This window comes from Vombatus ursinus, unplaced genomic scaffold (assembly GCF_900497805.2).
Source record: "Vombatus ursinus unplaced genomic scaffold, bare-nosed wombat genome assembly UNPS02014813.1, whole genome shotgun sequence".
Lineage (NCBI taxonomy): Eukaryota > Metazoa > Chordata > Mammalia > Diprotodontia > Vombatidae > Vombatus > Vombatus ursinus.
The window spans coordinates 15665595-15688272 of NW_020954591.1; the positions used below are offsets into that span (position 1 = coordinate 15665595).

The window sequence follows — 22678 nt, forward strand, 5'->3', positions numbered from 1 at the left end:
TTTGATTTGAATTTTCGTAAGTTTAACTAGAAAAGGTGGAAGTAGTTTGCCTTTAGGAAAGGTAGCATTCAAAAAATCATAGTGGATTTTTTCTTTTTAGCAAAAAATAAATACAACGCTATTGGGTCGTTTAGCCCATTTTCTTGCCTATGCATATTCAGTGCACTGTCTGATTTAATTTTTAGTGCCTCCAATGATGAAACTTATACCACTTCCCTTGGAAATTTTCCCCATGGCTCAGAAATATGCTCTTATGTTTGACTTAACTTTTCCTTTGCTCAATTCTACCACATTAATTGGTTATAATAATATTACTAACAAAAACAATAATTGTTAACATGTATATAGTGCCTACTGTGTGCAAGGCATTGTGCTAAGCACTTTTACAAATATTTTATCATTTGATCCTCACAGCAACCCTGGAAGGTAGGTGCTATCATTATCCCTATTTTGCAGATGAGGAAACTGAGGCAAACAGGTTAAGTGACTTTCCCAAGGTCACACAGTTGTAAGTATCTGTGGCCAGATTTAAACTCAAGTCTTCCTGACTCCAGGCCCAGGGCTTTATCCATCCCAACACCTCTTCTTTATACCCTATGTAAGTGATATAATAAAAAAGAACACTAGATTTCAAATCAGAAGACCAGGATTCAAGTTCCTGCTCCAGTGCTTACTGCTCTGGTGCTTACCATTGATGTTAACCAAGGGGCAGTCCTTTCAGCTCTCTGAGCCTCAGGTTCCCCTGAGGCAGATTATACTTCAGATCTGTACAATGTAATTGGGAGGAAAATGCTTTCCACACTATGATGTAGCACATAGAGATGAGTTCTCACTGTTCTGTGATGTTCTTGGCTATTTATATCATCTCGCACCTTGTAACTTTCTCTTATGATAAAGAACTCATCATATATAGTCAAGACTTCTAAGTAGCCTACAGCAAGCCTTTGGCCTCTTTTGTTTCTCAAACCTGATCCATATTCTCCAATGTATTTTTCACCCTGTGCCTCCCTTCACATTGAAGTCTTCAAGAAGCAAACTGTATTTATTTGGCTGGAAAATCTTGTCAGGTCCTTCATAGGTTTTCTCTTCTTCTCTACCAGTGTCTGCAGATGTTGGCACATAAGCTGCAATGATCACGTTTTGTCGTTTGTTGTCGTTGCTGTTTTTCAGTCTTGCCCAACTCTCTGTGACCCCAATTGAGGTTTTCTTGGCAAAGATACTGGAATAATTTGCCATTTCCTTCTCATTTTACAGATGAGGAAACTGAGGCAAACAGGATTAAGTGACTTGGCCAGAATCACACAGCTAGTAAGTGTGTGGGGCTGGATTTGAACTCGGGTCTTCCTGACTCCAGGCCCAACTCTATTCATAGCACCATCTAGCTGCCCAGTTATCATCATAGTGGTCTTTTTCCTTGTGCTCCTCACAAGTACTGCTAAATGAGATGACCAGGGGTCTCAGAAATGCTATTTTTTTGTTTCCTTTAAACCCAAGATAACATCAGTTCTCCCAGTTCCTTTTGTTTGCCTCTTCTAGGAGAAGTCCTGAATCTTATTTCCCTTTAGCTGCAGTTCCCTTTCATCTTCTAGTTTCTTTCAACAGAAAAATATCAATATTGATAGACTTCATTTGTTTCAACAGCATATCAGTTCGTGGGTCATTGGATAAAGATCCCATAATAGAAGACCTATAGTTGAATTAATGTTTTGTTTATAATATAAAAAAAGATAAGATTCTTGGCAATCAATCAGCAAGCATTTATTAAGCTCTTGCTGTGTGCTAAGTACTATAATAAACCCTAGGAATACAAAGATAAAAGCAAAGCAGTTTCTGCCCTCAAGGAACTTTCATCCTAATGTAGGAGATAACATGTACATGTACAGATAGATAGATATAGATACATGTGTGTATATGTATATATACATATATACTTACATATATGAAACACATGCAAATCAAATACAAGGTATTTACATCAACTGGATTGCACAAGGATGCAGTATTCAACACCAACTGTTTTCTTGAAGTTTGGTATAGGGATAGTTTTCATCATCTCTAATTGAGTCCACAGTTGGTGCCTCCAGCCTGGAGCTAGGTTTCATTATGAACTGGCCCTGTACCTCCTAGCAGATACCTGTTCCATGAAGGACTCCTAGAGGTCTGAAGGGTGTGTGGAGCCCTTTAATCCCTGTATCAGGAAGACAGTTTCTCAATGATAGTTCATTTTAATTCCATAAAGATATTTGCGTCCAATAAATGAATATGGAACTTCTTCTTTGGAAAAATTCACCCACAGATGGTGGTGTCTTTCAGTCATTTATCCCTCCTATCGGTGGTGCCGTAACAATAACTACATTGATTTTATCAGAATTCATTGTTTTTGTTGTTGTTGTTGTCTTAGAGGAGGCACAATTTGTAGTGTCCTTAGAAACCATTTTTAGGTTAATGCCCTTTGAGTGGCCCTTCTTCTCTTGGTCAGTGTATTTCTGGAGGAAAAATAGCCAGCTTTCCTTTTGTTCTGGAGGACCGAATGTGCCACAGAATTCACAGTGGGTCAACCTAACAGGCATGACTTCGTGTTGTGAAAGTTTCTTCATCCTCTTCCTCTACACAATTTGTTGTTCACTTGTCAATTTTGCTTTTTTTTTTATTCTTAAGATTATTGTTATACTTAATCTTGGCTGCAACAAGCAAATCATTGAATAGGAAGAAATGTCATTCGTACCAGTACGGACCTCTTTTGAGTTCTGTATGACTATCAATTAGCGGAATCCTACTGGAACTCATGAAAGACATAAGAAATGTGCATGAGTCCAAATTGGCAGATAGATTCTACTTACTACTAAGCTGTTTTTGCAAGGCTTAGTCAAGGAGAAAGATCCTTCATCTGTAAAATGGTCATGATAATACCCTTACAAAGTTATAGGGACCAAATAAGATAATGTGGACAAAGTGTTCTACAAGCATAAAAGCAGCATACATTGGATTCTTCTTCAAGTGCAGATTGGACCAGAAGACCTCAGAGATACTTCCCAACTTTGACATTTTGTGACATTCATTCATGTAGTGAGAGCCAGAGGTAACAGGAGGATAGCCTGAGAGCCCCACTGGTACTCACAAAATGCAATACTTTGACAAAAGGAAAGCTTCTACCTTGGTGGAAGATCTTTGATTAGAATTTCACAGGATGAGGAGGCGTGGATGCGATCAACACTGATTAAGTCCCCACACCGATTCAATCACAGATCCAATGAAGTTTGGATAAAACCCTTCCCATTCTTAGAAGTGTGGATTTAAGCCTTCCAAATCCCTTGACTTTTTCCTGCTACTTCTCAATCTAAGTAAGAGGGCTTAAGCCCTCATTGTACAGTACAATATATCACAGGTATTATCTCTATCATGTGTGAAATCGTATCTTAGCTGGAGCAGTCATTGTCATATACAACCCTAAGTCCCAGTCATCCTCCTAAGTCTGGGACTTCTTTCTCTTCACCAAAAGCAACTTTCCCCCACCTATAGCTGATGCTACAGTCTCATACTCCTGCCCCCCAGAATAAGGTACAGCTTATTCTTTCTCCCCAATGTAGGAAGAGAAGCTGTCAGCCTCAGAAAGAAGGTAGGGAATGAATTCATATTTATGCTATATCACAGAATCATAGATTTAGAATTGGAAGGAGCCTTTAAGGGTATGGAATCCAACCCCCTCATTTTAAAGACGAGGAAACTGAGGTATGAGAAGTTCAGTGACCTGCAAAGCCACAAAGCTCATAAATGCCAAAAGCAGGATTTGAATTCAGCTCCTCCTGACTCCCAAGTCCAGCACCCTATCCATGAGATCACTGTCCTTCCTCCTGCACCTTCATCACTTGCTGCAGATATTGTTCCCCTGGTACAACCTCATCTTCTTTTAGAACAGCAGCACACAAACTGTCCTGGGGTCATCACCGCTGGTTTTTTAAACATGTCTTCTTCCCTTGAGATTCTAGTTTCTCAAGTTATTCCCAAATGTGTCTACTACAATTGGAGATTTTCTGCTGTTACCCTCGCCTACCTTCACAGTATCTTGTCTCTGGATCACTCACTCCTTGCCCAAATATCAAACTCGCTTCTCTTTTCTTTATAATCTTATGACTAGGGCCTGACCTTTTCACAACAACCCAGTCTCATAGTACCATGGCTTCCCTCATTTGAGATGAGCCTCACTACCTCATTGTAAGACTCATGAGGCAATGGTTTCCATATGCACTAGGGTTGTCATTCAAATTCTACCTTGTCTGCTCAGCTAATGAGGTCAGAAACAGTACTGCCTGTAATAGACTGATTCTCCCTTGGGTAATGTGCCTCCAGGAGAGATGTATTTGAGTTTCGTCCCACCCACCCCTCTTAAATGCAATAGTTAGAGAGCATTTATTAGCAACATTTCAAAAGAGAAAAACAGTACAGAAACATAAATAGAAAAAGAATTCATAGAAACCAACTGGTTTGAAAAGCTTAGTGGGGGCAGAGTTACTGGTTTTTCTTTAACCCAGAAAAAGGCTGTATAGTACTACTTTTCAGCACAACCATCTTTAGAAGTCTCTGTTAGACTGCTGTCTCAGGGGAAGTGAGTGACAGGACAGCATGGTCCCTTAGGGTTAAGCCTTATATTCCTTTATGACCTACCTTCCTACCAGGCACCACCCACCTCTACTCACCTACACTCTGACTGATTGTTTAAGTTGCAACCCTGGCTATTAGGTCAAAAGGATGTGTCATTGCTTAACTGGGTGTATCTACTTTCTTTTTCAAATCCATCCAAAGCAAGAGCCCATCTTGTGTGGCTATCCCTGGAGGCTTGTTCTCAGCCCTCTGGCACATTGCTTCCTATACCAGCCTTTCTTAATTTGAGGATGCACAAATCCATCACCTTTTAAGGTGGAGGCATTGTCATGCATCCTTGGATATGTTCTTAAGAACTCCTACTTTCCCCCTCATATACTTTACCTAAATATATCATTGAGATAGCTTCTTGAAAAAAGAAATCTCTCTCTTTTTTTTTTAAACTTCCCTCTTGCTTCTTAGGGAAGGCTACAATAAATGGAGGCTAGGTATGATCAAAATGTGGGAAAGAGGAGAATTTGATTTCCCCAACTTCTTAAGGTGGGGTATAGGCTTAATACATGCTCTGGACTTCATGGTACAGTGGGGAAAGAGTAATGACTCTGGGTCCAGAGGACTTGGGTTCAAATGCCACCATTAATGTTTATTATTTGTGTGACTTTGAGCAAGATTCTTAGCCTCCCTGGATCTCAGCAGAATTGAACTAGTTGGACTCTGAGTTCCCTTCCAGCTCTATATCTATAATCCTTTGTTCCCATGACTTTAAAAAAAAATGGATTTCAAAGAGTATAGCCTAAGGTCCCACTAAGAGGTAGTATGGTCATAGTGTTGTGGAAAGAGATGGGTTAAATGATATTAGATCACATGACTTTGGACCCAGTTGAACAACTGGACTCAAAAAGTAACGAATCAATGGGTCAGTGCTAGTCTGAAGGGAAATTTCTAGGCCAAATGTCAAAGGGTTCTATCCTTAGCCTATCAATAATTGCAGAGTTGGGAGAGATAGCTAATGCACTAGATTACAAAACTGAGATTCTAAAGAGGTATCCGAAGGCTAGAACAAAGGGCCATATCTAATTAGATGTAATAGCAGTAGGTGTAAAGTGCTACAATTCAGTACAAAAAATTAACTGCCTCAGTATAGAACGGGAAAAAGTGGCGAGACAATGGTTCATCTGACAAAGACTTGTAAATTTTAATGTCATGTAAGCTCCATTAAAGTCAACAACAATGTAATAAAGCAGGTAAGAAGCTAATGAAAAGTATCTTGAGGTGTATTAACCAAAGGATCACATTCAGAAAAGGAATGTGATAGTCCTCCTATAATGCCACCCTAGGGAGACCATATCCAGAGCATTATAGTCTTTCCTAAGCACTCAATTTTAAGGACATGGACAAACTCAAATACATCCACAGGGAGATGACCAGGCTCGTGGGGGGACATGAAACCATACTACACAAGGATCTTTTGAAGGAACTGACAGTGTCTGGCTTAGAGAAATGAGGTGTGGAAGGGTGGTGGGGAGGGAATCACCATCACTACCAACTTCCTGACAAGTAGAGGTGACTAAATGAATGGGCTGCCTTGGGGAGATAGAGGGAGTTTCCCATCGATAGAAGCCTTCCAGTGAAGGCTGGATGACCCATATCAGAAATATTGTAAAGGGAGTTCTCTTCAGGTGCCAGCTTTGGTAGGTGACCTCTGAGATCTGTCCTGGCTCTGAGATTGTGAATGTCACTTGTTTAAGAGTATCAAAGAAGAGTTTCTAACTCTATCGTGAATTCAGTTATGACCTCTGAGGTTCCTTCAGACTAGCACATGCAACAATCAGCAATGGATACAAAACAATAGGATAGTAAGTTCTAAACATGAGATAAGGAGAAATTCCACGGAGGGGACAATATCAGTGAGGACTCGAAATTTCAGAGAAGGCTTCATGGAGTTGGTGATATCTGAGCTCAGTTCTGGAGGATGAGTACAATTTGGATAGGTCAAAAGGAGGGCATTGAAGGATGGTGGGAGAAACGAGGGAAGGAAAAGGGATTGGAAAAAACATAATGTGTTCATGCGACAGTGAGAAGACTAGCTTGACTAGGTCCAAAGTTGTGGTTGGGGAACAGTAGAAATGAATGTGAAGGGTGGAGTGGGCTTTAGAGAGATTTGTAAGACAGGCAGAAAAATTTAGGTTCGTTATAATAGGAATACAAGACCATTGTTTTTTTAAGCCTGGGAGCCACATGATGAAAGGTAGGCTTACTGAAGAAGATGAGTGTTAAATCAGATTTTGAAAGAAGGGTGGAATATATGTGGGTTGCCAGAAAATCTTTCAGAAACATGGGAAGCTACACAGCACAGTGGGTAGAGTACTGGAATTAGAATCAGAAAGACCCAAGTCCAAATTCAACCTCGGACACTTACAGGCTGTGTGACCTTTGCCCCTCAAGTCACTTAACTTCTGTTTGCCTCAGTTTCCTCATTTATAAAATGGGGATAATAATAGTACTTCTCTCCCAGGGTTGTTGTGAGGATAAAATGAGATACTTGTAAAGTCCTTTGCAAGCTTTAAAGTGATATATAAATGCTAGCTACAGTCAACAAATATTTGTTGGCCACAAGGTGCTTTCCTAGGCAATAAGGGAGATATAAAGATAAATAAGATACAGTTTCTGACTTCAAAAGGTTTAAAATGTAGCAAATCACTAATTACTATTTATTAGAATAGTAGTTATAGAAGCTTCATTGAATACATTTTTACAGATACAGTTCCTACCTTTTTTATTTTTTTGGTCTCCTTTCTTATTACTCAAGTAATTATGCCAGTCACACTCTTGACATTCCCCAGTTTAGACACTCCTTTTTGCTGGCTACTAAAGGATGCAATGAGGTGCCACCGAGCCATTATGGAATATCATTCTCTGGAGGCCTTGAAATACAGAATAGTTTATCTTTGCCTGCTTGAAAGTAGGGAGATGTCAGACTACGTGACTTCTCAAGGAAATCTTTCCAAGCTCTCTGATTCCCGGTCTCTATCACTTAATTGAGACGTGCAGGTGGTGTTTCTTTAAAAAAAAAATGAGTTTGAGCTCCTGTTGCTGCTTCAGCTATGATTCCTGTCAGAGAAAAATGACTACTGAGTAAAAATCCTAGAGTCCAGTTGTAATTATTCCCATCATGCCCAGCAGATTTGCTCACTGTGAGTTATGTGTCTGTGACTTCCTAAGGGCAGCTTGCTAACTGAAGTTACTCAGTTTCCTCTTCTATAAAAGGACATTTTGGGCAGGTTGGATTAGAATGCCCACATAGGTCCCTCCCAGCTCAAAATCTGTGATGCTACTACCTTCCTCCTATAATGATAGCACTACTTTTTGAGAATGAAGCACATTGCTATCCCTAGGCCATCTTAGAACCAGAAATGGAATAGGGTATTATATAACAATGTTGAGCTTAGTACCTAATTAGCGAGAATAATTTTTTAAGGGAATTTACCAGAAGGAATGGGCAACTAGCTGGTGCAGTGGATAGAGCACCAGGCTTGGAGTCAGGAAGACATGAATTCAAATCCAGCCTCAGACACTAGTTTTGTGACCCTGGGCAAATCACTTAACCCCTATTTGCCTCAGTTCCTCAGAAGAAATGGGAAGCTTTCTGTCGTAGTGGCTGGGCCAAGACAAGCTCTTTCTATGAACAACCTTTCTAGCAGTGGCTGTGGTATGCCACAACCTGTCTCCTTCACACAGGACAGTGGCCTTGGTTCTGTCCCTTGTGCAGGGTCTCCTCCTGAGATTTTCGTTCTATCCCTGTCCATGTCAGTGCAATTTGTCTCACTGCTTACCTCAAATTGCTGGTTGCATCTCAGTCTATAACAGACCTTTTGGTAGGAAAACATCTTCTCTGGCTGGATTTCAGCATTATTACTGAGATGAGCACCAAAGATCATCACTGGGTGATTTAACATGTCTTGAATATTTTTAATGCCATTGGATCCCAGCACACCAACAGAGAAAGTCTACACAGAAGCTACTTAGCATCCCCTGTGGAGAGGCAAATCAAAGACAGACCACATCTCTGTCACCACTAAGGAACATTGACATGAATGTCCTTCAGATATGGGATGCTTTATTTGAACAAAATCAAGTCCTACCTTTGTAGCACACAAGGAATTCCCGGTTGTTTCAGTGGACGATTCATATTGGGAACTCATGGACAAATTATACCTATTTATGACAGAGGAAATGGGATAAGCCTGTGCCTCTGATAGCTCCAGTATGGTGTTGTTTACACACTTTGAGAACCTTCCTGATATTCTATAAAACGTAAGCTCCTGGGGGCAGCTAGGTGGCGCGGTGAATAGAATATCAGCCTTGGAGTCAGGAGGACCTGAGTTCAAATTTGACATCAGACACTTGATACTTACCTGGGCAAGTCATTTAACCCCGATTGCCTCACCAAAAAAAAAAAACCAACCAAACAAACAAAAATAAGCTCCTTGAGATCAGGGACTATTTCATTTTGTTTTTGTATCACCAGCACTTAGCACATAGTAGGCACTCACTGAATGCTTCTAGACTTATTTTAAAATATTTTATTGATGCTCTCTTTAAGTCATTTCCAAACCCCTATCCCTTAGGATTGAACTCTTGCTTGGAGAAAAGAAAATGAAGCAAAAACATACAATATAATCACTATATCCAACAGTATATATAATATTCTGTCCTGTTAGTCCCCCACTTCTCTGCCGGGAGGGAGGAGGTATGTTCATGATCTAGTCTTCAAGACCATCATTGGATTTTTCAGTTACTTAGAGTTCAGAATCCTTTTAATGATCTTCTCCTTTACGTTGTTGTAGTCATATGTATTATTCTCTTGGCTCTGCTTATACACTGTTAGTGTGTTTCTCTGAATAACTCATATTCATTTCTTGCTGCTCAGTAACATTCTACTATATTCCTATACCATCATTTTTTGTAGCCATTCCCCAATTTTGGTGACATAATATTTGTAAAAGCACTTAGCATGGTACCTGGCACATAGTAGGTACTGTATGAATGCTAATTATCATAACAGGCACCCATTTTGTTCCCAGTTCCTTGTTTGCTCTATTTTGGCATCTATTGAACCTTTGTTCCTGTATTTGACTTGCTTGGGATGTATGCCCAGCAGTGGGATCACTGGTCAAAAGGTACAGATGATTTATTCACTTTTCTTCCATAACTCTAAATTGAAATATTTAAGAACCTTTTCCAAAACCTGAAAACAAAAGCTTTCCCCCCAGTCTACAGTTACTTAAAAAGTCCTCAGGAAACGGTGTTTGTGAAATATGTTGAGCCTTGGGAAAAATCATAAGTTTGTGCAGCTTCATTCGGATGCTTGATCTTCAAGCCCATGGCACTTTCCAAGTGTGGGCATGAGGGGAAAAGAACAATGCCAACTGTTCAGAAAAACTAAGTTAAGAGGCATTTGTATGAAGAAAAATAGGGCTAAGGAGTCTGTCAGATGACTTTCTGCCTGGGAGTGAATGAAATTTTCATGATGCCACACTACAGGGAGTGTGCATGTGCACACTCTGCATGTGAGAGCTGGGAGGATGGGGGGATAAAAGGGGTGCATGATAAGCCCCTATTCCTCTCCTCTCCCTCCTCTCCTATAAAAGTCATAGTTAGCTTTGATTACCAGCCAAATGCCCCACCCTGGGATAGCATGACCTTGAAGGGTGAAGGGGTAGGAGACCGGATAGTCCAGCATGACTTGCATTTAGGCAGGCTCCAAATACCTCTTGTGAACCCTGCAGCCTCAAGTATGGACAAGAAGTCACAAGGCTGCCTTGCTTCCTTGGGATTTGCCTTGTGTTCTGCGAATAGATCTGAGCCATTTTCATGCTGGGTCAGGCAGGGAGGGCGACAGGCACATCATAAAACTTTTCCATTTCCTGAAACCAAAAAGCACTGGAAGCTGCTGGTGGCTGTACAGGGGCAGCATGGGGACAGGCAAGCTTGAACATGTTTACTCCTCATTTATCTGAGAGTCACTGTGGTCAGGGGCAGGTGCTCAGCGGGGTCCACTGAGATTAATTTGGCCAGTGGAAGAAAGAAAAAAAAAATTTGAGAGAAAAGGCAAAGCCAGTGTGATGGCATAGAAAAAGCATTTTGCCTCATCAGCCCTCCAACATATTGCCTGGCTCTGCTAAAGCCCAGGCTTCCTTTTAATTGGTGATGAATTAAACATTGTGATCTTATCAAAGACAACTACAAAATAATCTGTTCTGGATACCTAAGTGCAGAGCACACAGAATTTCCTGATCCATGGGAGAAATGGCAAAATCGCAAAGCCGGACAGAATCTGAGCCACTCTTTAAGAAAAAGGAAGGGAGAGAAGGAAAGGAAGAAAAGAAAAATTCCTCTGACCCAGGAATCACGCCCATACCCCTGCAAACCCTGGTCATTGGGATTCCTAGCTTTAAGAGAAGGACTGAGGCAGTCCAGAATCCCCAGAGATGGATTGGAGACTTTCCCCCCACATGGCTAGAGAGGAATGGGCCTTTTGTGTATGAGTTATGAGACTCTCTGCCCCTCAAGGCCTGAAAGCTTGGCCTGAGGCCCTTCTGACTTGCAAGTGAGGGACTGCCTAAAGCCTCCACCAAGACTTTCAGGCTTTGGGAACTAAGGACTGGGGACAGTGTGCCTCGCCCAGTTATGAGAAGACTTGATTCAGGAAGACCTGGATTTGAATCCTGTCTCTGATATGCTAATATCAGACCTCCCTGAACCTCAGTTTCCTCATCTTAAAAATAGAAACAATAGCACCTACCTCAGCAGAGGCCATGTCCCGCAAAGCAACTTAAAAGTGCCATATAAATTTGAGTTGTTAATGACATCCTAAAAGGAAGAAGACGAAGCTCATTTGGCTATAGTATTTCAAAGCTTTTTTGGTTTTTAAGAAGGCAGGTTAGTAACAGAAGCCATCTTGGAGCATGACTCTTATGTTGGTCCAAAGTCCAGTCACCCCCTGGACGGGTTGTTTGCAGAAATGATGATGATGATGATTCATATCTTTGTGATTTAGACAAAAACTCACTTTGATTTCAGATGTTATGGATCTGAACACAAGAAATGAGTTCTTTAGAAAGAAATTTATCTTGATTAGTTGGGGGAAGAATTGGGCCTTACAAAAGACAAGCAATGAGGAGGCTTGAACTGGTGCCATTTATAGCTGTGGTGTTCTTAAAGGCAAGCTCCAGGTGGGAATGGCAGCTTTAAGACATGGAGCAAACTCATCCTCTCTCCTCTCAAAGGGGTTCTGAGAACTAGTATGAAAAGGGCATTTGTAGTACCCATTGGTGAAGTGAAAGGTAAAGCCCAGAGCTGTGTGTCAGGCGAACATATGAGAGAGGAGCTTTTTAAAGAAAGCGCCCAATATACTAACAGACTTCATGGCACGATAGCGTCTATTGTAAATAAGGGGATGACTTGTGAAGTAGGGCATTTTGCTTGATGTGGGAAAGCTTTCTTTCCCTCTTCCCCTACCCCCGGCTGTTTTATTTTACAACCTGAAGTTATTCAGCAAGTACCTCTGAGATGGACTTAAAGGAGCTGGAGACTGACCTGTGTTTGATATCCTTACAGCTTGAACGAGCGAGATCACTTGTTAAAGAGACTGGGCAGAAAAACTCCTCCGAGTCTCTTCCGTTCCAATTCTATCCAGCAAGGTGTATCACGTAAGTAACTGGCTGAAAGCCAAACAGGTAAAGACAGAGGGGAGGCTTAATGAAGAGTGTAGGTAGTGCTAATAGGGAAAGAGGACTGAGCTGCCAACCCAGAGACATAAATTTGGAAGTGGAATTAGTGTATATGGCCCCGGGCTAGAATAGCTTGAATGTAGGTAATTCCCTGGGACCCAATCAAATGCCTGAATGACAAAATCCTTATATTTAAAATCCTGATGTTTTCAAGATCCCTCTCTCAGGGTCCCAAAAGGATTTTTTTTAAAGCTAAAATACTTTATTTTGAATTCTTTTTTTTTCCTTAAAGAAAATGTATAAACTCTGGTTTATATAAATATAACAACACTCCTGTGATGGTCTATAACTTTACTAAGTTGTTTAATCTGGGCCCCTTTCCTTTCCTTTCCTGGGGAAGCACTCTTCCCCACTTCCCCTGTTGCAGTTTCACACCTTTTTGCTGCTGAGTCTCCTGGCAAAGACACTTAACCTCGGTAGGGGCACACACCGAATTGGCCATGTCATTGATCCTTTGAAGAGCAGGCCTCCGCTGAAGCTCTTTAGGCAGACCTGCCTAGGCCGGGGTAGACAGATAATTCTTATATTAGAGAATGCTTAGAGAACTGAAGGTTTATCAGAGTCTGAGGTGTGGACTACCTCCAGCTTTTAAGGAGAGGCCTGGAAACCCACAGGAACGTACCCAAAGAACAAATCTTGAGGCTTTCAGAAATCTTGGCAAATGAGAACAAACCAAGTAGCTTGTTGTGTAGAACATTTGTAGTTAAAGGACTTTCAGGGTTTCTCTATCCATGCTCTCTAGCTTCAGTGCTTTCTATTCAGTCCACTTAATGCCAAATGACCTTTGCTGTTCCCATGCCTGACTTTTTCTCTCCCTCCCTGTCCTATTCCTATCTTCTCCCTCAATTTCCCTGTTCCTCTCTCCCACTTCTCTTTTTTCTCCCCTCTCCCTCCTCTGGCTCCACCCTTGTCCCTCTCTTTCCTCTCTGCCTTCCTCTCTCCCCTTTTCCACCCCTGCCTTCCCCCCATCTTTTGACTTCTCCCCCTCCCCAGGGAGGTTGAGGAGGAAATAGCTGGCAGAATAAGAAGGTGAAAACGAGTCAGTGAAATCGTTGTAAAAATACATCATTGTGTACATAGCACAGACATTGAAAGGATTTGTGTTAACAATCTGATTTGAATTATATGTGCTAAGATTTCAAAATACTTTGCAAACCAAAAGAAGAAGAATTTTCTTTTTTCAAACCTTCCCCTTCCCCCTCCATAAATGAATAAAAGCTCAAATGGTCACCAAGAACATATAGAGGATCATGCATAGCTTAGTTATTCCCATGAAACACAGATCCTAAGTCAGTCCTCTTAGGGAAGAAACCTCATTTCCTAAACATTAATTACTGCACCACATTTTCTGACCCTGGGGAATGTGAAGGAATATACAGCAGGCAATACAGGAAGCAGAGTGAACACAAAGTCCCCAGATGTAAAAGTGCCTCTTAATTTTAATAATAATAATACTAATAATTATAGCTAGCATTTATATAGTACTTTAAGATTTATAAAGTGCTTTACATGCTGTCATTTGATCCTCACAACAACCCTGGGAGGTAGATGCTATTATTATCCCCATTTTACAGATGAGGAAACTGAGGCTGAGAGAGGTTGTGACTTGCCCAAAGACCCATGGCTGAGAAGTATCAGAGGCAGGATTTGAGCTCCATGCAATGGGCCACCTACTGCCTTTACAAAATCTTATTTAGAAGAAAAAAGAAAGAAAGAAAGAAAAGAAATTGCCAGAGCCACCCTAACCTTCAGCAACCACCACCCAAGCAGTCAGCAGCCATCAACACTGAGGCAAGACCCTCCACCAGCAAAAAGATGAGGACTTGCTGAAGGCTCAGATGAGGGTTAGCATTTTTCAGCAATAAAATATTTTTTAATTTTGAAAAAAAATCTTATTTTACTTCAATTCACAACTCGATGGAGAGCTGGCTATTTTTGTTTTTCATTTTAGAAACAGAAATGGTTATCTAGTGGTTAGTTTTGACTGGAAAAAGAGGCTTTAAGCAGCTTCTTTTCCTCATTACTGCCATAAATAGCGTAATGTAATACAAATTCACTGACCTGGGAGTAAGGAAACCCTGGGTTCTAATCCTGCCTCTAACTCTCATCCTTCTCTGTATGACTTGGGGGAAGTTGTTCGAAAACATCTCTGGGTCTTTGTTTCCACATCTAAAAAAGGGGGAAAGGGGCAGCTAGGTGGCGCCATGGATAGAGCACCGGGGGTAGGGTCAAGAGGACCTGAGTTCAAATGTGACCTCAGACACTTGACACTAGCTGTATGGCCCTAGGCAAGTCACTTAACCCCAACTGCCTCAGGAAAGAAAGAAAGAAAGAAAAAAAGAAAAAAAGAAAGAAAGAAAGAAAGAAAGAAAGAAAGAAAGAAAGAAAGAAAGAAAGAAAGAAAGAAAGAGAGAAAGAGAGAAAGAAAGAAAGAGGGGGCTGGATTAGCTGATCAGTAAGGTCCCTTTTAGCTCTAACACTCTGTGATTATGTGTGACTTTCTCTATCCCATCCACTGATAATGCCCTCAGTCTCTCTGTACCTTAGTTTACTCTGTAGTATTGGGGCAAACTATCATCGAAGAATACTGTGGATCTCCAAAGCAAGAGCCACAGAAAAGCTGTTTATGTAATTTGATCATTATGACCACCTCCTCTTTCAGTGACAGAAATCTGTTGCCTTTGTTAAGATTTCACCAAAAACCAGTTGGATTTAAAAGGTCCACCAGAGAATGGCATTTAAACTAAGTTGATAAAAAAAAATAGCATGATTGACTTCTGGGCTCATCGAATGTCCTGCCTAGATGAAGGTGAAAATAGCTTGGAATTTCCCTTCCGTATTCCCCTGTTTCTGGTAGTGACTGGATATTTAGGAAGCATATACATGAGGAAAGAGAAAGAAAGCTCCCAGGTTGGCTCCACTGAGTGTATTCTCCAGGTCCACTTCATTACTTTCAGGCTATCATGGGTTCCTGCAAGATTTGTGAAAGTGGGAAATGAGAAAAAAAACACCAAAAAAAAAAAAACAAAAAAAAGAGGAGGAGGTTTCCAGTGAGATGAAGCATTTGGATGCAAACAGCAATTAAAAGTTCATTAGCCAGAGTCCTTAATGCAGGCATCATGAATCTTTGTCATGCTGATGTTCAGGGGACTGGGCAGGAAATCCTAGGCTATTAGGTTGCATTGTCTACCTGTCCTCCCACAGCTGGTCTGATTCCTACCTAGGGTTCATGTAGGAAATCATGCCCTATATTCTCAACAGTTTCTTGTGAAGACATTGCCTCCCTTTCTTTCCTCCTGAAGAGATGAGTGGCCAGCCCCGTCTGAGCAGACCTGGCTCACAGCCTTCTGCAAACACCAGCAGATATTTTACATCATAAGAAGGTGGTAGTGAAAGAGGTTGGCTGCCTCTTCATTGCTTTTCCAAGGTGGTGACCTCTCTAGCCTTTGTCTGCCCAGTGGCATGGACATGTTTGGGAGGAAGTAAAAACTCTTCCTTATGGCCACACACCTGATCCTTGTACTTCTTCCCATGACTGCATGACTGAGCAATACCCTTGGAATGCCTGTGGGAAACCTGATGCTGGGCCCTCACAGGAAGGGCCCCACAGATTCTCAGGCAAAGGAAACCCATTGCGCACTCAGGTCTTCCAGGGCTATGTCTGGAAGTGCCACACACAGGATGGGAATTCAATATTACTTCTTTCCTGGGCCTGGGCCCAGGATTCTGGGTGCACCTCCCAAAGGAGGAAGACAGTCGATCCTTTCATTCAAACCAGACAGTTTAATGTGCTGACCCAAAATCATAGGACCACAGGTTTAGAGCTGGAAAGGACCCCAAAGATCAAGTAGCTGATGAGGCCCAGAAAAGCAAAATTACTGGTTCAGGGTCAACAAATAATAAATAAGATCTCCAGTCATAGGATCTTGAACTGGAAAGGAACCTTTGAGGTCATATAGGCCAACCCCTTATTTTACAGATGAGGAAACTAAGGTACAGGATTTACCAAGGTCACACAGGTTTGTACATTGAAACCCAGGCCTCATGACTCCAAATCCAACATTCTTCCCTCAGTCCCCCATATTGCTTCTACACAGAAGGGATTAATTCTATCAAGTCAGTGTTCATTTTTCTGCCCATCCAAATTTTTCTGATGAAAACACTCTTTTCTTTAAAAAAATAAAAATAAAGGCAGCTATGTTTCCATCATTGGCTATTGTATAGCCACCTTTCTTTGGCCACAGACAATGAGCGCTCCTGGCTGAAAGGACTGAGGCTTAGGAAATCTGCCACTGATGGACTGTCAGGGCAAGTCATTCATTTCTGTCTTCTTGCACTGACAAATATATAGGATTTACTCATTCACACACACATACCTCTTTAAAATTTTGCAAAGGAAATGTGCAATTTATTTTCCCGGCATAGTTCCTTCCTTTTCTCTTTCCCACTTCCTACTCCCTGCCTCACCTCCATAAACACACACACACATTCACACATTACCCCCACAGCCCCACTCCCACAGTAGATGAATTTCTACCATGAAATGCATCCAACTAATTTCCCAATAAATCATTATTACATTAATGGAAACAAGTACCTCTTAAGATACTGCCCTCACTGCCTAGTGTTTCCCCAGTTTAAATAATCAATAAAACAAAACCATGAATTTATTCTGACCAAACAAAGGGGGAAGGGTACCAGTTGAGCACTGTGGGCATTACAGAAGGCCTTCGACATCCTACCTTCCAGGAGCATACAATCTAGTTGGAAAGATGATACAGGAAACCTGAGAATAAGGATGATGAGAGCTCATATTTACATAAGACTTTCTGGCTTATGAAGCACTTCCCTCACAAGGACAGCAGAACTGTGGAAGAGGCCCTCTGGGTACCTGACATACTGTAAGCTATACTAAGTCCTGAGGGGGACAGAAAGATTTGATCACTGGGAAACATGATGAGTCCAAGAGCATTTTCCTGAAGGAAAGGACAGAGCAGGCGAAAGAGGGAGGGCAGCTTTCTTCCACAGAGCCCCCTGCTAACCTTCGGAGCTTGCTATGGAATTCAGGCTGTGGTGATTCCCACTTGTATGTTGGCTTGATTTGCTATCCAGGAGAGTCACCTCTTTTCTGGGCCTTGGCTTCCAAATTTATAAAATGAGTGTGCTAGACCAAATGATCTCCATGGTCCCTTCCAGAGGTAAACATCTCATCTCTCTGCATCACAGGAACTATTCTTCTTATCAGTCCCGTTTTTTTTTTTACAAATGAGAAAAGGTACACAGAGAGGGGAAGTATTTGCCAGAAGCCACACAGCAAATGTTAGCATTCATCAGGGCCCAAAATTGCTGACTCTTGCACACCTTCACAAACCAGATGTCTACTAGAAATGTTCTGTTAAAAAAAAAATGCCAAAGGAGTCGAACTCGAAAGGACTGCTTTCAGATTACCTACCTTGGGAGATGGTATTATTCATTACATTTAGCTTTGAAAACTCCAGAGGAAAGGCTTCTTACTTGGACCGAAGTCACAACTCCTCACAATGAGTACCTTGTTCTGAGCAGGGCGTCTGAGGTGTGGTTTGAAAGGTTAGGCTGGAGGGGGAAAGGAGGTTTGGAACAGCCCGGCTCTAGCTGGAAGAGGGACATTTTCATTGTCCAGGTTAGTGATTGAAAACAGTGGTGATGTCCATTCTGATAGAACACACCACGAGATCGTAAAAGCCTCTGGGAAAACTGAAAATGAGTTAAGACCGCTTCAGGGCAGTGATGACCAGCAGCTTGCCTGTAAGTCTTAAAGCAATCAGAACCAAAGCTAGGGGTTGTAAAAACACCTTTTGAGAGAGCCGATTGTAAGAGATTTCACATACACTTTTTTTCCATGTGAGCACAGGGGAAAAACAGACATGCACATGATCGTGCCACGTACAGGACTCATTTTGACCTGGGAGGTCAGTGGCACTTCCAAGTACAGATCAAGGGAAGAACACCATGCTCACGTATCCAATTACTGAGGTGGGGGAGGGTCCCTTCTCATTAAAAGAGTTTCCAAAAAACTAGCCCTAGTCCCATTCTGTCACTTTTTTTTCTCTTCAATCAATCAACAAGCATTTATTAAGTACCTACTATGTGCCAGGCACTGTGCTAAGTGCTGGGATACAAAGAAAGGGAAAAGACAGTCCCTGCCCTCAAGGAGCTCACAGTCTCATAGCGGTGTAAACAACTAGGTACACACCAGCTATACTCAGGATAAATTGGAGCTATTCAACAGAGGGAAGGCAATAGAAGTAAGAGGGATCAGGAAAGGCTTCTGAAACTCAAAGGAAGCCAGGAAAGCCAGGAAATGGAGATGAGAAGGGAGAACCTTCTAGGCATGGGGGATAGCCGGAGAAAATGTGCAGAGTTCAGGGATGGAATTTCTTGTGTGAGGAATAATAGCAAGAAGGCTGGTAGATTGTGTATTTGAGTGGGTGGTGGGGAGGGGCTGACTGGAAAGGTTGGGGGAGGGCTAGGCTTTAAACACCAACAGAGGATTTTTCTATTTGATCCTGGAGGTGATAGGGAGTTACATGAATTTATTGAGAGTTTGAGGTGGGAAGCATTAGACTGTACGTTTGATCCTCTCCCTCCTTTTTCCCCTTCCCTTCTTTTCCCCCAAGATTCTACAGACACGAACTTTTCCTCTTAAACTCCTTTTCCTTCTCTCTCTCCAGCTTAGTCATGTCCTTCTCCCACTTCATAGCTCCTTGACAGCTCTCCTTTGTATCTTCCTAATTCTCACCCAGCATTGCTATCCACTCAATCCTGCCTCGATGTCCACAAACAAACCCAGCCAACAGGTCCCTTCAGGCGGGAAAAATGGTTGATTCCTTGAGCTTTGCTGCTTGTGGACCAAACTAGAGGCTATTCCCCATCCTAAGAGAGCCACGAGGCTGGCCAAGAACTTGACACACAGAGCTTTGGGATACAAGAGGCTCGCTGGTACTTCAGAATGGATGGTTTCAATGTGTCCTGAAGATGGTCCCTCACTATCCTGTCTTAAAGAAGGAAACTTCCCCTCCTTTTTTTGTTTTCTTTTCTTCTCACATTCATCAACCTACTCACGCGCATGTGATTTGGCACACATCTGAAGATCAAGTCAAGTCATCCACACAATCACATTTGCTTTATTTTGGAATCCAGTAGACATTGCCTGATCCCAACTTTGCATGACTGATATTTTTTTTCTCCTTTTAAAGGATGATTGCTGATTAATGGTCCCATTGTCAGTGATGAGTCAGGTAATCATAGACTAGCTTAAACAGATAAGCCTGGATGAGAATATTTGTCTCTCTGTTATCATTATTTATTATTATTATGCTTTCATTTAATTACAGTGTTTACCATTTGAGTGTGATAACTCTCTAACCCTTTGACTTAAAAAGTCCAGCCAACAATTTAAAAGTCCTTTCCTTGACCTCTTGATATGTGAGAAGCCAGCTGTTAGGGAGAAGAAAGAGGAATCTAAAGTTTTCCTCAAACCTGGGTTGTGGATGCCATCCTTCCTTTCAACCACAATGCAAGAAATGAGCCTGCTGTGGCTTAAACTGCCGATCAATAAATTCCTCTGAAGTTCCTCGTGTTACCTTATTTACTCAAGCTGGAAGGAACCCACTTTAAATATCTGATTGCCAGTCTGAATCAATCTGATTTTTTAAAAACCTCAGAATGCTTCAGGGCATCATGAAGTTGCTTCGCCAACTTTCAGTATTAATATTTTTTTTCTTTCCTCCAGCATGTTTACAACTTTGTAAATTACTCTGTAAGCCTTCAGTTACAGGCAGAGTCTGGCATTTCCGGTGCAGAAATCTCTTGATTGGTGTTAGGAAAAATCTAGATATGGACCAATGCATCCCCTGTTAACACATCTTATAAGGTTTGAGGTTGGCAGCAGCAGTCTCCTAACCGAGAAACCTGTCTATCCCAGAGTTATTACATCTCCCTTCAGCAGTGAGTGGATGGGCCTAAGGAAAGGGAGCTTAGGAAGATGGAGCAAGAGCCTGCTCTGAGCTCGGTGTGGACGCAGTCTCCGGGGCAAGGGTTCTAAAGCTTGTTATGTCCCAGACCCCTTGGGCAATCTGGTGAAGAAGTCCACAGACCCCTTCTCAGAATCATGTTTTTAAAAGCACGAAAGTAAAATACAGAGGATTACAAAAGAAACCAAAGGTTAGTATAAATATAGATGGAATTTTTTTCCTCATCCAAGTTTACAGACTCCTTCAAATCCATCCATGGACCTCTGGGGGGAGGGGGCATTCTGTGGACCTCAGGTTAAGAACCCTTCTCTGGGAGGAAATGATTCCACTCAAAAGCCAAAGTAGCACTATCCCTTTCTTCATCTTCTGTGACATCCCTTTCTTCATCTTGGGTCTGCTAGTCCAAGCTGCCCAAATTGGGTCAAGGTTTCTCTGGCCAGTATTTCAGCTACAGGTATCTCTATGGTACAAAGACAGTTTTATCATCCCCAGAGTGTCCTGAATTGTGTTCATGAACTGACTTGCTCTGTGCTCCCTTCTTTCAGATGGATATGCCTTTTCCCAAGAAGAACATGGAGTGGTCTCTCAGTCAGAAGTGGTCCGCTCCTATGACACAACCAAACAGAGAGCTGGAGTGCAGTAGGACACTGCCTTCCCTGATGGATACCAAGAATTGGTGAGACTCAGATGATTGTATGCAGTATCCTTGACTAAGGCTGGCAGTAACAGCAGCTGAAACACCGGGAAAAAATTCATTTCTGTGGCCTTAGGCAACAAATTTGTTAGTTATGTCTCCCCTTTGCAAACCCTGAGTACACGTGGTGGGGGAAATCATTGTTTCAATTTGTCTGCAATGCTCTGCCTAACTTTTGTTTATGTTGTTATGAAGCATTCGACTGTGCTCTGTGAGGTGTGAAATTAAAAACATTATGTTTCACCAATATTTAAACATCAGTACAAGCTGTTCTGGAAGAAAGGTAAAAGAATTTTATGTTCCATGAGAAACCTACCTTGCTTTAATTGGAGTGGGGGTATGGAAACTTCCTGTTTTGTTAACTTGAAGATTAAGTGCGCCAGCAGCATGTAAACCTTACGCCAGACTGGTTGTTCCCTCACTTTGATTTAAATTTTGTTTATATGAAGTTGACATAAACTTCTTGATTGCAACAAAATCACAAATATGTAACGGGATGACAAATCTGAGAACATTTACCTTAACCTTCTTAGTCCCTTACCTTCCCAGCAGTGCTAACACATAGGTGTTCCAATGAAGTATTCTGCAGCCATCCTATGGGCTCGTTCTAGGTCCCTTCTAGCTGTTTTTCCTTCCCCGCATGCATCGACAGTCTTTCTTTTCTTCACACCCTCTGCATGGCAGGCCAGGTGTGCTGGTGGCATGGTAACCCAATGCTGCAGCTGTCCCAGCTATGTGATTTCCCTGGCTTTTGGCCTCTGGGCCTGCAAACTCAACAGAATCCTGATCTGGATATGAGAAATACCTTTCCTGCCCCCTCTCTCCCTGACCTCTACCATCATAGAAGAGACGAGACAACCATCCTGCATATACTCTACACATTAACCCTGTCATCACAAGGCAATCTCTGGATGGCTGGTGCACAGGTCTGCCTCTGGGTCTGCGGCAGATGAGGATGTGGTAGGAGGCACTCCCTTACTATCTGTCAAGCTGATTGCTTCACAGTCACTCTACACCCAGCAGGTTAATGCCTTTGCAGCCCCTGCTGCTGGAATCCACACCCAAGCTGCCAGGAGTTCAGAGCCCATGATGGATATTCACCTGCCATACTTAAGATGAGTTCTAGTATTTCTCTCCGGAAAGGACAAAGGGTTAGCAATCCCAGCCTGTCCTTCTGTAGTGGAGGGAGTCATGGAGTGTGCTTCTCCACAGAAGAGGAAAAGTAGGCAAAAGGAAGAAAGTAGCAAAGAGGAAGGGTTGAAAAAGGAAAGATTGCAAGGAATGGAATGGTAGAATGGGGGGAAGGAAGGGCGGGGCAGGGAGGGAGTCATGAAGAGTTCATGCTAATCTCCTCCAGAAAAACAAACTTATGAAAATCCAGCCCAGGGACTGGGCTGTCCTTGCATTAATCCTGCAATGAGTGTGTCAAGAAGGGAGCTTTTCAGTAAGGACAGCATTTCTATGTGTAGCACTGAACATTGTTGTATGGTATTATCCTTTCGAAGAACCCCAGGACATTTATGCCATTAGTCCACTAAGTGGGGAGAGGACAAAGAATTGAAAGATGAAGTGTTAATTGA

At 42.0% G+C, this 22678-nt stretch overlaps 1 protein-coding gene across 1 annotated transcript in view; it reads left to right on the forward strand.

Moving 5' to 3' along the window:
• Positions 1 to 22371, forward strand: part of ATP8A2 (ATPase phospholipid transporting 8A2) — a 741784-nt gene extending 719413 nt beyond the window's left edge. The window contains exons 36-37 of the mRNA XM_027877570.1: positions 12220 to 12311; positions 20950 to 22371. Coding sequence (XP_027733371.1) covers positions 12220 to 12311; positions 20950 to 21047 — 190 coding nt within the window. The 3' untranslated portion in view covers positions 21048 to 22371. The remainder of the gene's footprint in view (positions 1 to 12219; positions 12312 to 20949) is intronic.
• The last annotated feature ends 307 nt before the right edge of the window (positions 22372 to 22678 follow it).